The 15,702-nt window shown below is 46.0% G+C and overlaps 1 protein-coding gene across 3 annotated transcripts in view; it reads left to right on the forward strand.

Annotated features, from left to right (window-relative positions):
- Nucleotides 1–281: 281 nt before the first annotated feature.
- P3H2 (prolyl 3-hydroxylase 2) overlaps nt 282–15,702 on the forward strand; it is a 138,033-nt gene continuing 122,612 nt past the window's right edge. For 2 of the 3 annotated variants that reach the window (XR_006355497.1, XM_043991324.1), the window contains exon 1: nt 707–1,464. Coding sequence is in view for 2 of the 3 variants with exons in the window: in XM_043991324.1 (XP_043847259.1) it covers nt 931–1,464 (534 nt within the window). In the remaining variant the exon portion in view is untranslated. Of the gene's footprint in view, nt 369–706; nt 1,465–15,702 lie in introns of those variants that run through there. The other variant, XM_043991325.1, reaches the window with a different exon arrangement.

Here is a 15,702-nt window from a genome sequence, read left to right on the forward strand (position 1 = left end):
ATGGAGAGGAGAGGAGGCCAGGACAATTACAGAGACGGACCCTCGAGAGGCCGGTGCTTACATTACTGGCACGAACTCGCTGGCAAAACCCGACCCAATCCAGGTGGGATCGGGCGCGACGCTAAGAACTGGAAAGGGGACGAGGGGGTCCAGTCCTCGCCTCTTGGCTGAGCAGAGCAGCACAGCGCAGCGGAGCCCAGCCCGGCCCGGCCGGCAGCAGCTCCCAGCCCCACTCCTGAAAACTGCACACCCAGCCAGGGCAGGCGCGCGCGGGGGGGCGGGAATCAACGAGGAGCTGAGCTGAGCTGAGTTCCTGAGCCGATCCCTGCCTATCTAAATTGGGCGTCCCAGCCCAGCGGCAGCAGGGGGTGTGTGTGAAGGGAGGGGGTAGGGCGGAGGAGGAGGGGGGGGGGAGGAGGAGGAGCAGAGTGCAGCAGCCTCTGGGGCCAGAGGAGTGTGTAAGTGTCTGCGGGGTGTCCGACTTAGTCTGGGCAGGACCGACAGAAGTCACCTCTTCCCCCGCCGCTGCCACTGTCTCAGTCCCTGTTTCTTTGTCTCGTTCTCTTTCTCTGTCTCTTCTGTTCGTTCTCTCTCTCTCTCTCTCTCTCTCTCTCTCTCTCTCTCTCTCTCTCTCTCTCTCTCTCTCTCTCTCTCTCTCTCTCTCTCTCTCTTTCTCTTTCTCCCCCCCCCCCCCCCGGTGATTCTCCTCTCTCTCCCTGCTCGGGGATCCAGAGGCGGCCGCTCGCAGGCAGCCCACGTGGGGCTCCCTCCATCAGTCAGTCGGTCCGTCAGTCCAGAGGGAACCAGGGAGGCACCAGCACCGGCAGGCTTGGCCCGGAGCGGAGCGCGTGTGCAGGGGTAGCGCCAAGCCCGGAGCGGAGCCCTTCCAGGGAGGGTGTCCGGGAGCCCCCGGGTCTCCAGGGTCGGAGGATGCGGGGCCGAGGGGGCTGCGGCTGGGGTAGCTGCGGGAGCCTCTGGGCGCTGCTGCTGCGGCCAACGCTGCTGCTGCTGCCCATGCTGCTGCTGCCCATGCTGCTGCCGCCTGCGGGGCACTCAGCGCGTGCGGCACGGGGCCACGAGCTCAGCCAGGGACCCCCGCAGCCCTTCGAGGTGCTGTACGACCGCGGCGTCGAGGCGTTTTCGGCCGGGGACTTTGAGGCTGCCGTGCGCTACCTGGAGCAGGCGCTGAGCAGCCGCCGGCGGCTGCGTGAGGGGCGGCTGCGCTGCCGCCTGGAGTGCGGGGCCCAGGCGCCCCTGGGGACAGCGCGTGGGGGCGGCCCCGCCTGGGAGCTGCGCTTCCTGCGCGCCCTGCTGGAGCGGGCTCGCTGCGTGCGCCGCTGCGAGAGGGGAGACGAGGACACCGCCAGCGCCAGTGCCCCGGTCCTGAGCCGCAGCCCCGCAGACGTGCGCCTGGACTTCCAGAAGAGGATGCCCTACAGCTACCTGCAGCAGGCCTACAGCCAGGTACCTACCGGGACGGGCGCTCCCTTCGCTGCTCCTCTCCATTGCGCCTTCTCTCTGTCCTCTTTACCTAGGGGCACCCAGGCTACCTCCCTCTCTGACTCTGAGTCACTCTGACTCCTTCCCTCCATGCTAATGTTCTTACTTTTCCCCATTTCCCTATTTTTTTGTTGTGGGGCGCCTCTTCCTCCCTAGCCCGCCCCCCCATCTTCCTTCGTACACCTCTCGCAAGACCTTCAACACAAGGGGGTCACCGCGTTGCCTTTTAGAGAACCACTCCGAAAGTCACCCTTTCTTTGCTCCACTAAGAAAGGCTTTAGGGTATAACCACTGTGAAGAGTTGAATTTGAATGTGGTCGTCACCCAAGGGACAACAAAATAAAGGAATTCCTCTGCTCTATGTTTGACCAGTTTTAGGAGCGTCCTTAAAGGGAAAAGGGCAGCGTTGACTTGGATCCTCTCTCCATAGGTGCAGAGAGTTCAACTCCTCTGTTTTATTTGTTTTGTTTGGTTTGGTTTTGTGGGGCAATGAGGGTTAAGGGACTTGCCCAGGGTCACACAGCTAGTGTCAAGTGTCTGAGGCCGCATTTGAATTCAGGTCCTCCTGAATTCAGGGCCGGTGCTTTATCCACTGTTTGTTTCTTTTTATTGGGATCTGACGTGAGCTAGCTGCTGCTTATGTCACATCACCCATTGTTACTGTTCCCTAATTGATGAACATCCGCCAGCTTCCAGACCTGGGGAGCCACACCAAACTGAATTTGATCAGAGCTCTCGGTGGGTTCCGCTACAATAGCTGCTGGGGCGCAGTCCCCTTGCTCTTCTCTTCCCTCTCCTTCCCCATGTTGCTAAGGGAAACTTTTCTCATGGAGCAGCTGCTCTCTGGGACTGGGGCAGTGCCGAGGATGTCAGCTTCCCAGTTATCCTCCAGTCCAGCTGCTGGAGTCCTGGGCTAATAAATCCACTTCCGATGCTTCCGTCCTTCACTACTTCACGGCTCCTAGTGAGTGCCCTCCTAGAGCTGCCACCCCTACTAAGGATTAGGAGCTTTCTTGGTGGAGGTTAGGGAAAGGAAATGATTCAATGAAAGCTGGATCCATGGCTCAGGTAGAAAGATTCATTCATTTTACCCTTAATGTGGCCAGGATAGTCATTGCACAAGATCGGGCAGGGAATAAGCCAGAAGACAGCTAGGACTTCTCTGAGTCAGGCTTATGTCTAAATTGAATCCGTGATAGTCTGAGGGGAAACCTTAAGTGGAAATAATCTTTCTTTTCGATGGAAGCATTATTTTTGTGACGACCCTGAGGGATAGCAGTAAACACTAAAGGGAGAGACTCTGAGGACCTGGCAGCAGAAAGGCTTCCTGGGTCCTCTTCAAAAGAGCCCCTCAGCAGAGGGTGGGGCCGGGGTCCCAAAGAGATCCTGAGATGGGGGAGCTGCCCTCTTGCTGACTAGTCAATAATGCTTTCCAGATACATTTTTAGTTCTTGAGTCCAGAAAAGTAAAGCGTATTAGTGCTGAATCTCAGAAAAATAAATAACCGGGAGGGGTTGTCCTAAACGTGTTTTCCTTTGGTTCTATAAATAAGCTGCTTAAGGCTTTGGAGATCAGCTGCCCCCCATCCCCCCAGAGACCGAGCAGGCTTTCACTTCTGGTTTCCATCACTCCCCCCTTCATGCAAGCTAGAGTGGGAAGGTAAAGCCCAGATGGAAGTCGGTGACTATTATTCATGGGGGTGGGGAAGGGGAAGGAAGGGAAGCCACAAGGGGGCTCGAGGTTTTCTGGGAGATTTATCCTACTTCAGGACGTTAGTGGCAGAACGAATAGAACGGCCAGTCTTGGAGTCAGCAAGGCCAGCTTCGGATACACACTGTCTCTGTGACCCAAGCCCCCTACTCTTCCTATGTTCTCAAACAATTCTTTAAAATTTTAAATGACTGAACAGTTGCTGAATCTGCATTGGTGGAGGAAATTTCCAAGCAGGGATTTCTATATACAAATGAAATCATAAATTTGAAACAAAAACCAACAAAAACAGGCAATGAGTTAAATATGGTCATGAGTCCCATCAGGCACCTCAGTGGGAGGACTCCCTTAGGTGTGGTCTGGTGAGTCAACTCGGTTTTAAGAAGCTCTTTCATGAAAATTGTGCATTTATGTACTTGTTGAAACAGCGAGTGTCTGTATAGGAAGCTCACCACCTCAATTCCTGTTTTATGAAGCTACTAATTGAACAGGAGTTTATAGATGAAATGGAGTAGGGATGCCAGGAATATTTTAGGATCGATTTCAGAGGAATTGACTTTCCTGGCCCAGAAGTCTCCACCCTTTGTGTATCTTTGTCTTACTGCTGTGGCTTTCAGAAGCAGATTACTCTGAGGAAAAATAAATACCTGGCCCAGTAGTCTCCAGGCCAGCGGCTTCCCTTGGCTGAGGTGACTCATTCCTTGTTGCTGGAACATAACGTGGACTTTGTTTCAGTATTCACAGTGATGGCAACGTCCTTTTCAATGCCTGAAATCATTCGATCATCAGGAGAACAGGCTCATCTAAGGTCAGATTAATGTCCGTCTGAGCTTTGGTGCCAGGATGGGAAAGGCTGACCACTTTACCGATCATTTTCGTGCTGTCCAGTATAAAGCCAGGAATGTACCTGGAAAAAAAAGTCCCCTTCCAAGTGTCTGTATTTTGATATTCTGGGTTGAAATGTGATAGAAGCATTGTTTCAATAGTTTTCTTGGTGTTAGTTTTGATCTGAACTTATAACCTTTTATTTTGATCTTGATCATTTGGATGTCAAAATGAAATATTTAATTGATATTTGTAATGTGAGTATAGGATGGCTGGCCCAATTAAGGTCAATTAAAGCCTGATCTAGGTCAACGTGCCTGTTTCAGAGGCAACTGGTCCTGGAATACAGAAAATGTAATGTCTGGCCGCAGACATTTACTAACCGCATGGCCCTGGGTAAGTCATTTCAGCTCTGTTTGCCCCAGTTTCTTTGACAGTATGAGGATAATGATAACATTGTGATAATCAAAAGAGACATAGGTAAAAGTACAAACAGTGTCTGACATGAAATAGGTGTTACATAAATAATTATTCCTATCTCCCTTCATTTTCCCCTGACCATGTTGAAGAAAAAGTATGTTGGCACCTGTGAGCTTGGGATAATCCTAGTGATGTTAAAAAGAAAGATATTGAAGTTAGAAAATTAATAAATAAAAGAGGTAAAGATTGAGTGATGGACAGTGGCCTGCAGATAAGGTGGTAGAGTTCTGATGCCCCCTAGGGAAGGGGATTAATTAGCAGGAGTGATTCATGAAGTGGTATAAGTCCCCACATAACCCAGGAAGGCAACTAGAGAATAAATAGCGAGCTAGTCCTCAGTGTTAGCCAGGCAGAGATATGGTTCAATGTCACCCTTACTATGTATTACACTTTTATGTAAATATATTTGTATATATGTGTAAATAATATGTATATGTATAGATACATATAATGTGTTTCAACAATGAATGCATAGAACGGTTATTCTGTTTTATTAATGGTCCCTTCTACCTATATTGAACCCAATTTTATGATAGCCCCAAGTTTATACCAAAGTGAATTTGGGGATGCTTCAATAAACCAACAAAGGATTTTCCTGGGAGTGAGTTTTTGACTTGGGGACCTAAGAACAAGAACCCTTAAGCCACAATTGAAACTTTGCATGGGGGATGGCAGCAAGAAGGGAGATGGCACATCAAGTGCAGAGAGCAGTTACTAGGCCACTGTGGTCAAAATATAAGAGCACGGAGGGGAGTCTGATGAAGAAACAGCAGGAAAGGTATTTCATGAAAAATCTAGAAATGGTTTCATTTAAAGGGTCAGTCAGTCCCTTGGTGAATGAGAAATCCCTCTCCATCTCAATGCAATTCTCTCAGATTCCTTCAGAGCTTTCCATAAGCAAGCAACCACCCTTGGGCACCCCAGTTAGGGTTTGCTCTTGTGTCACAACCCCAGCTCTCCACAGGAGTGCTCAGGATAGTATTTAATAAATGCTTACTGATTGACTGAAAGTAGTCAGGAGGGACAGAGGACTCTAAATTCCAGACTGAGGAGTTTGTCCATTTTGTATTTTATTCTAAATGCAATAGGGGGCCAATGAATATTCCTGAGCAAGGAGGTGACAGGGTCTGACCAGACAAATACTCTTTTATGTTCTAAAAGAGGATATAACAATGGCTGTAACTTCTATTGGTGCCCAAATTCCCAGTGTTTGCCAAGCAATCTCTCATGTGATCCTTGCAATAAAAACCATTATTATATCCATTTCATGTCAGGGAAACAAACCTCAAGACTGAGTTAAGCCTTTACACTTCACCACATTGTTGCCATCTGTCAGAAGCAGGATTGAAAGTTTCCTCTTTCTTGGTCCATTCACTGCAATCTGCTGCCTTTGGGTACCAGTTCATTTGGAGAAGTATTGCAGTGTCTGTGTTGGTGTTGGGTAGGAAGGGAAAGATTGTTACAAGAAGATATTAAATGGTTGAGGGATGAAGGAGATGTGTTTGCTGTGTCCGACAAGAATCTTTCCATGGTGAGTTTCAGTTTCCAGAACTGTCTCCTTCCATGTCACCCTTATTTTCCTTCTCCAGATTCCAAAGGAAATGGAATGAGGTCAAACCAAAGAGTGAGCTCTTGGACCTTGACCCTCCCAGCCTTTCACAATGACAGACAGCAGTTCTCCATTTGGCTTGTCCACAGTCCATTTTGTTGTTGGACCTCTCAGTGAGGTGTTGGAGTTCTACTTTTTAGGAGAATTGATCTCAGGTCATTTACTTCCTATTTCTCTGCAATGTGGCCAATTTCACTATCTAGAAATAATGAATCTGGGACCAAATTGACATCTGGGTGTGAAACTATGTTAGGTCATGTGATCCGTACAAAAAGAAACTGAATTAAATCATTCTTCAACTTCTACAGGAAATCGGGAAATATAATATGGGTGGGATTTTATTTAACCTCCTATGGGCCCCAGTAAGGTATTGGCTTAATGGTGTTGTGAAGTCAGGGTGCCCCCCACCCCCACTCCTTTAACTTAATATCCTGGAACAGCTATTTTGAGTGAGTTCTGTTTGTGGCTATTTCTGGAGGAGGTCAGAACTCCTTTCTCTTGCTTGAGTCTTTTTGTTGAAAGAGTCACTCATTTCCTCATCTATATTTTCCCTACTTAGGCTGGATTTTTGTTTGTTTGTTTTTTTAATAGTAAAAGTATTTTATTATTTTCCAGTCACATGTAGAGATAATTTTCAACATTTTGTTTTTATAAGATTTCTAGTTCCAAATTTTTCTCCCTCCTCTACCTTCCCTCCCCCCTCCTCAAGATAGCAAACAATCTGATATAGGTTATGTATGTACAATTACATTAAACATATTCCTGTATTAGTTAAGTTGTGAAAGAAGAATGAGAGCAAAAGGAAAAAACCTCCAAAAACAAACAAAAAGCAAACAAACAAAAGTAGAAACAGTATGGTCCAATCTGCATCCAGATTCCATGGTTCTTTTTTCTGGATGTGGAGAGCATTTTCCATCTCGAGTCCTTTGGAATTTTCTTGGATCATTGTATTTCTGAGAAGAGTAAAGTCTATCACAGATGATCATCACACAATGTTGTTGATACTGCGTACAATATTGACCTGGTTCTGCTCATTTCACTCAGTATCAATTCATGTAAGTCTTTCCAGGTTTTTCTGAAACCTACCTTCTTATCATTTCTTACAGCATGGGGATGGGCATACCCAGAATTTCCAGTTTTTTTAGGCTGGATTTTTGTGTGAATTCTTGGCCTGGGGAGGGCTGAATTCTCAACTATTACTAAATGTACTTATTCTATGATGTGTTCTGGGTCACAGGTTATAGAGCTATGAGGACTTTGCAGATGATTTTGTCCAATCCTGTCACTTTTGTTGATGAGGAAAAGGGCAGAGGTCAAGAGGCTTCTCCAAGGGCTCAGAGACCATTTCACATACCTTGACGTAAGCAGTAGAGGAATAGAACGATCAGTTCCCTATGCATGATATTTTACATTTCACATTTAAAATAGAACAACAATAACTTTGTTTCATCAACGTACCACATTCCTTCTCTCTCTCTTTCTTTTTCTCTTTTTTCCGGGCAACAAGGTTTAAGTGACTTGCCCAGGATCACACAGCTAGTAAGAGTCAAGTGCCTGAGGCCGGATTTGAACTCAGGTACTCTTGAATACAGGGCCAGTGCTTTATCCACTGTGCCACCTAGCAGCCCCCCATCATTCATTTTAAAGCAACAGATATGTATTAAGCACTTACTGTGTTCCAGGCACTGGGCTAAATGCTGGGAATACAAGTATTAGTAAAAAGAAAGACAGACCCTGGCATCAAGTAGCTAATATTGTAATTGGGAGCTAAGAATTGGGGAGTGTTGAGAGTAGAGGTTTAGAAGGGACCAGAGCCAGAAGCAGATCAGAGAGAGGAAGGAGCCATGGCAGCCTGGCACCATTACCATGCCCAAACTGGAGGCATGGAAAGCCCCACCAATGGGAGGAGGGGCAACATGGTGGAGGGGTGAGGGAAGGTCTAGGGTAAGAAGGCAGCTGAGTTATGGAGGGGAAATCCGCAAGAAGCAGGAACACTTCGGTCAGCAAAATGAGTTTCAAGTATCTTGCTTGCCAGGCTAGACTTTCGCTCATCTTGGGCTCTTCCCTCACCCTCCTCCAGCACACTTGGCCAGGCCGTCATCCTAATCTCTCACATCAACCCCACCCCTTCTCTCCTGTGAGAGAACTCTTGCTTGGAGCTTCCACTGCCTCTGAGACATGACCTCTCCACTTGCTGGTGCCTCAGATCTAGGAGGAGATTTAGGATGTGATGCAAAGATGGGCATCAGAAGCTGACAGTGATCCATGCCTACAGAAGGCACTAAATGTCAGAAGAGTCGAGGTTATCTCTTGCTAGAGGTTTCCAGGAGGCTTTAGGGGAGGGAGCCCGTGACCTTGCTCTTTAAGGATAAAGATATTAACAGGTATAAATGGGGTAGGGAATGTACTTCAGGCATGAGGGAATGGCATGAGCAAAGTCATGTATATCAAAGAAGGTAGAGAACATTAATTCAGGAAAAGTAAAGAGCATTGCAGAGGAATTTTACAAGATAAAGACTTATCATTTAGTATATAAATAGGAGTTCTGCAAGATCTGAGTTCGAATTCAGCTTCATTGACTATGTGACCCTGGGCATGTCACTTCACCTGCTTGTCTCAGTTTCTTCAACTGTAAAACAGGGATGATAATAGCACTTATCTTCCAAAGTTGTGAGAATCAAATAATTGTCAGTGCTTAGCACAGTGCCTGGCACCTATTAGGTGCTTAATAAAAGCCAGTTTCCATCTTTCTTATTTCATATATTGTGAGCTACCCATGTGATGTAGGTGGTACAAGTCCAGAGACTTTCGGCAATTTGCACATGGTCACACCACCAGTAGGCTTCAGTATAAGGATGACAGTCTAGGCCTTCTTGACTCCAAACTTAACACTAGATCCAGTGACCCATTAACCTCTCAAATATATCTGGGTTTGAAGCCTGGGCACAAAGGTCTTTGAAGCCAGGCTAAAGCTTTAGGTTGTATTGAGTAGGTAATAGGGAGAAATCAAAGGTTTTTGAATAGAGGAGTGAACTGCTGAGACCTGTGTCCCAGAGAGAATGCTCCCTTAGTGCTATTTAGTTTAGAATGGGATTGACAAAAGCCTGGAGGATCAGGAAGTGTGGACTGTGCTCACCAGGGCCCCCATGAAAGATGAATGAAAGTTGTGAGCATGGTCCTCTGGGGATCATTGGACTATTGACTGGACCCTCCTTTGTTAGGAGGAGGCATCTGTTGGCCTTTCTGGGTCTTTCCTCCTTCCCACCTCTGCCAGCCTTTACTCTTGATGGGGGCTGGGAGACTCTTCCCTGATTAAGGAGGTGTTTGCTCATGGCCCAGAGGCAATATTCCCCTGAGATCCTGGGTCAGACTCCTTAGCCTTTCCCTTCTGCCTGTCTCCGGTCTTTCCCTGAAAGCTGAGGCTTCCAACTTTGTCCTGATTCCCATCTGTGTATGTGTTTGTGCAGCTCTCTGCATCTCAGCCCAACCAGCTCCCTTCTGGGCACATGCACAGGTCTTTTCTGCTTGGCCAAGGTTTACGTAAATTGCTATTCAATGTTTAAGCCAATTCCTCCTGGGAAGAAGTTACTTGCTTAAATGGGTCCCCATTTTAAAGTGCAGTGATTTACATATTTATATCTGAATCTAAATTTCTCCAACAAGATCCACAGAGAGTTCACTCTTCAGACTTAATACATTTACACTGCCAATTCCCCAGGACTCTAGAGAATTACGGGGAGTGGGTGCCATCTGCCAAGGTGAGCTCAAGGAAGCCAAAAGATTCCAAGCCCTTGAGTCTCTTGGAACAAATGGAAAAGAGGTGCGTGGAGGGACTTTCACTCCTAGTTCTACTGGAAAATTCAGGCAGAGGCTTTCCAAAGAGAGATTTTCAGTGACAGAGACTGGTGAACCTGAGCTAGTCCATTGGGAACTCAAGCTAGGGTGGTACCAGGGTGAACAAGAAACACAGGAGAGAAGGGGTGGGGTTGATGTGAGAGATTAGGATGACGGCCTGGCCAAGTGTGCTGGAGGAGGGTGAGGGAAGAGCCCAAGATGAGCGAAAGTCTAGCCTGGCAACTGGGAGAATGGCAGACCCTTGAAGAGACACAGAGACATTTGGGAGAGGCAGACAGGTGTGGGGAGTGGGTGAGAATAAATGCACTTTAGGACAAATCAGATTAGAGCCACTGAGCTTCCCATTTCTGGAAACTGAATAGGCATCTTCTGGCAGTTTTTGGTGGATAAATCCAGGTTTTGGGTTGTTTTTTCTAAAAATAAAATAAACTTGCAAATGTTTGCAAAGAATACATGCCTGAACAAAACCTAAGGACATTGGCACAGTAAAAACAATTCAGCTGATTCCACAGATGCATGTCATCCTACCTTTGTAGCCTCATTCCACATTCCTCTTGTTCAGATACTTGTGTTTCCACTGAAACTAATCTGCTTGCTCTAACCCAACTGGACAATCCATTTCCCTCTTCTGGGTGGTTGCCCAAGCTGTTCCTCATCTCTAGAATGTTCTCCCTCTTCATCTCTATCTCTCACAATATTTGTCTTCCTTCAAAGCTCTGGTCAGCTGCCACCTCTTAGAGAAACCTGACTAATGGTGATGGGATGATGTCAGATCTTCGTGATCTAACCCTCCCTTCTCAGATTGACTTATGTTTGCTTATTTCTGACCTTATTGCATGGAGATTATTAGACATCTATTATATACTGTAGCTTCATTCTACATAAGTATTCCTTTGTACATAGTCATTGTTTAATAAATATTTATACTATTATAATAGATTTGGAGAAAAAGGGCACTCTAGAAGCAAGAGAATACACCCCCTTCATTTTATAGATGAGAAAACCTTAGAAGAGGGATTCTTTTCCTGGTGTCCATGAATTTGGGTCTGGTTGGATAATAGATAGATCGATGGATCAATGGATGGATGGATAGAGAACTATTTCAATAGAATTTATTTCCTTCATAATCCTATATATTTTCTATTATTCATTTGAAAACCTTATTCTTATAAGTTTTGCATAGAATTCCCCAGGCTGCCAAAGTGGTCCAGAACAGAAAAAAAGGCTCAAATCCTAGTCTCAGTGAGAGGAGCTCATGTATCCAGAGAAATCCAAAGTACTTTTTATCTGCCAGGGTACTCTGCTAAATGCTTGGGATATAAGTGAAATTACAAATAAAGAGAATCCCTGTTTTCAAGGAACTTACATTCTAATGGGAGAAGACAATACCTAAAAGGGAATTGGAGAGCGCAGATGTGAGCTCATTAAAAAGAAGAAGGGCCCATAGGGTCGAAGGCACCTTCAAGGGTAAGAAGGCAGATGGGGTATGGTGGAATTTGACTGTCCTCTAAAAATTGTAATAAAGTTGGAAGCAAGGACATCAGCCAAGACTGAGGCCTGTAGCTGTTGGAAGAGTTCAAGATGTTTAGAACAAATGCTGTAGGGATTTTACCATGGAATTGGTAATAATTGATGAGAGAATCGGATGCCATCCACTGGCAAGGATCCAGTAGAAGTTTATTGGTGTGTGGATATGTAATAGATCTAATCAGCTCCTCTAAGAAGAGGAATAAGTGTTAAGTGCTGCCAGTAACTGAGCTCCAATATCAGGAGCTGCCGCTGAACGTTATTTAGGAAAAATCATCGCATTCTGCATGTATAAATAATCATTTGTTTGAGGAGCTAACGTCAGTCAGATTGACATGTTTTCTTAATTAGCCTCATAGAATTCTTTGGAACTGGATGTATTTGCCCCATTTGGCAGATCATTGTAACTGAGTTGATTAAGGTCCCATGGCTTTATCCAAGTGTTTCTATAAGGTTAGGTAATTACCAAACCCAGCACACGTGTATCAGACACCCACTGCCTGAACAATGGATCTTCACTGAAGGGTAGAATAGGGATGAGATTGCTTTTTCTTGGACGAAAACAAAACAAAACAACTTTCCAATGAGAGCTATACAACAATGATAATATTGATAATAGCCCACATTCATATAGCACTTGTACAGCACTATCTATGTTTATAGTTACATAGCATGTGCCAAACACATGCTGCACTATTGGCATGACTTCTTTGCAAACCCAAGAGGGTGGTGAGCTCCCATCTCTAGAGGTCATTTCTGGCTATATAGAAATTCCAAATGTTTCCCCTAAGCACATGCTTAGCAGACCGGAACCTGTTACCGGAGAAATGGGGGAGGTAGTGAAAAGAAGAGAGTCAAGGGCCCAGGCCACCATTTCCTCCTGCAGAATGGCCATTCAGTCACCATGGCAGGCCCCCTGAGCACTGAGCCCACCTTCAGCAGCAGAGCCAATGCCTTGGCTTTCTCCCTGCTTCTTGCACTTTCACTCCCATGATACACCGGGTCTGCTCAGCCAAAAGACACAGTTGTCTGTCTGGTGGAAAAGTTTTTGCCTTTGTCACTTGGGAAAGTCATGGATGCCTTCCCTCTTTTGTCCTTTTTGGTTCAGTTCCTCACTGGAATTCCACCCCCTCCCCCCTCCTGCCCTGCCTCTCCTTTCTCTTTATTCCCTTTTTCATGGTCCAGGCTATTCAAGCCAGAGGATGCCCCTTCCGACAGAATGGAAGACTCTTTATGTGGGAAGGGACCTCAGAGACAACTGAGGCCACCCTAGTCATTGTTCTTACTTAGGTCTGCTCAGCCTATTGCTCTTTCATTCGGCAGCTCTGCCCCACCCTTCCCCCACTCCTCGGGACTTAGCCTTTCCAGGCTGAGCTTCCCCAGTTCCATAGTCTATCCTCATGATGCTGCCACTCTTTTCACCAACCTGGCTGCCCCATTCTGAGTCCTCACCGACTCAGCCAGTTGGACAAATTGCTATAGTTCATCTGTCTTCTGCTTCTGCTTCTGTTTAGATACTTCCCAATGCAATGCTGAACAGGACTTGATCTGGAGTTTTGCAGATAGAAGTCTTTACGTTCTCCTGCCTTGATTCACATGAGTTCCCTCTTCTTCCTATCCCTCCCCCCATGATGTTTGGGAGTGGTCTTGGATTTAGGGCTGAAAGGGACATGAAAGATTATTGATGAAGAAAGGGACACCCAAAGAAATGGGTGACTCTTCCACTCTAACCCAATGCTTGGCACATTAGAGATGCTTAATGGGATATCCACTGATATAGTGAGATGGATTAACCTTGATTAAGCTAAAGTTGAAATGGGTGGGCCACAGAGTACTGGGTAAAAGAGAAAGGGAAGTGAGAAGAGAGCCACTGTGGCATCTGGCTCAAACTCAGCCTAGGGGTCCCCAAATTTCCAAGGGCAAAGAGTATCCCATAAGCTCTACAGAAGACAATGAAGAATTCCTCATTCATTATCTATGGTAAATGTCAGCACATTTATGGATTTTTCAGTGAGAACTTTGTGGACTTCCCATCAGTAGAGATAGGCCAGAGAGGTGCTTCCTTCACTGGTAGCTGGCAGCTTAGAACCCACATACAGCCACATAATGTTATAGATGAGTTCACTGAGTCCCTTCCTGGGGAGGTCCCCTGCCCAGAGTGATCCAACCAGGCTGGGGTCAAGGGCAGACCAGAACTTGGGGTTCTTTCCTCCTGGTTCCTTGTCTCCTGTACAAAACCCCTGAGTCGTTGTCTGGTGCTTTCCTGCCCATGCTGTTTTCATCAGTGCTTACAAATCTAACTTTAAATTGCTAGTGATCATCTCCAACCACAACCAACCCCTTTCAGATGTTAGCCAGAAGGCAAGAGGTTCCTAGAGCTTACATCATCAAAGTATCTAAAAGAAAATAAACAGAAAACTTCCTTCAGTTTCTCCTCTTTTCTACTTTTATTTTTGTTGGTAGCTTTTGTTTGGATCACCTTCCCTTCCGAATGTAGCCTTCCACTCTTTTCCACCATTCAAACACATCCTGTAACAAATATTTTAGGAGAGGGTGCAAAAAGCAGCTGGACAAAGTCAGCCATCCTGTGTATGACACTGGGTGTGATATCACACATCCAGAGTGCCCTACTCCTGCCCAGAAGGGATATAGGTACGTTTTCTCCACTCGTCTCCATCCCTTTTTACACTGCCTTGGCTTATAGGCCAGTATATATCAGGTAGGTCTTATGCCCTGTATGAGCTGCCCAGTCTTCTCCCATAGCCCCTGGGAGGTGTTAGACCTTAGTCATCGTCCTTCCTCCTAGGTCCTCTACCAAGCAACAGCCACATCAGGCTTGATTTCCCTGCTGTGTTCATCTGTGGGAGATTTTATCTATTAACATGAAACAGAGAAGGCTGAGAATATGTTGAACAGAGATTATTTAATTTTATTGTTGTTATTTTTAAGAGAAGAAGGCAAAAAACTTCAGAAAGTTGTGGAAAAAAGGGGTTGGAGAGGCTGTGGTGTGCAAGAAGCAAAGAACTCTTAAAGTATAGTAAACAAACACTCACAGGATTAAATGAAGAGGCCTATGAAGCAACCAAAACATGGAAAAGGAAGCCCATGATCTCCTCTCTCATGTTGAAAGTGTCAGTGGAGGCCAGACTTGCTTCCTTGGCAGTGCCTGACTTGGGTGGATCTTCTGTGTGGCCTTGGGATCTTTGGTTGCGTTGCCATTCACAGGATTCAGGTTTGCTACAGTAGCCTGACTTTCCTCTTGTTTTGCCTCTGATCTCCTCACGTGGCCTGTGTGGAGTCTCTGAGCGACCAGGGACTTGTGTGGTTCTCATTGCCCTCAGACCAAATCCTGAAACTATTCAGGGGTAGACAGTGGTCTGTTGTTAATTTCTAGTCTGTCATTAATTAAATTTATCCAGAAGTTAGATGCAATGTTTTTTTCTGTTTTTGTTTTGTCTCAGGCTTGTGATTTCATTGGTATGGGGAGCTCTCAATTAGGAATCCTGTCTCCTTGTGCAGATGGGTAGCAATTCTACAGCTGAGTCTCAGAGAGATTCCTGGGTCACTGAGAGGGGAAGTTCCAACCAGTATGTATCAGAAGTTGGACTCAAACTCACGACATCCCAACTCCTAAGCTGCCTTCTCTGACCAGTAGTCCATGCTGCCTCTGGTCATTAGGCATTATCATATTTTTTGGTTTTTTTGTTTTGTTTTGTTTTGTTTGTTTTTTGCAGGGCAATGGGGATTAAGTGACTTGCCCAGGGTCACACAGCTAGTAAGTGTCAAGTGTCCGAGGCCGGATTTGAACTCAGGTACTCCTGAATCCAGGGCCGGTGCTTTATCCACTGCGCCACCTAGCTGCCCCATTATCATATTTTTAAATCAGCTTGTACCATCTTGGGCAAGATCTAAATGGGCGAAGTGAATTAGGATAAATGTTACATTTTACATAGGCTAAAAAACCAACTTCATCAATCAACTGGGGGGAGATATGCTTTGATAGAACTTTGATGGAGAAAAGGTCTAGGACTTTTAGAGAACACCCAAGATTAAGGAGTATCAACAGCATGATGTAGTAACTGAGAAACCTAATGAAATTTTGGTTTGCCTTAAGAGGAGCATGTCATCGAGGATCAGGGTGCTGCTTTTTGCCCTGGTCAGGCCACATCTTCATGTGACCACATCTAGAACCCCAG

Source organism: Dromiciops gliroides, chromosome 3 (assembly GCF_019393635.1).
Source record: "Dromiciops gliroides isolate mDroGli1 chromosome 3, mDroGli1.pri, whole genome shotgun sequence".
Taxonomy (NCBI): Eukaryota; Metazoa; Chordata; class Mammalia; order Microbiotheria; family Microbiotheriidae; genus Dromiciops; species Dromiciops gliroides.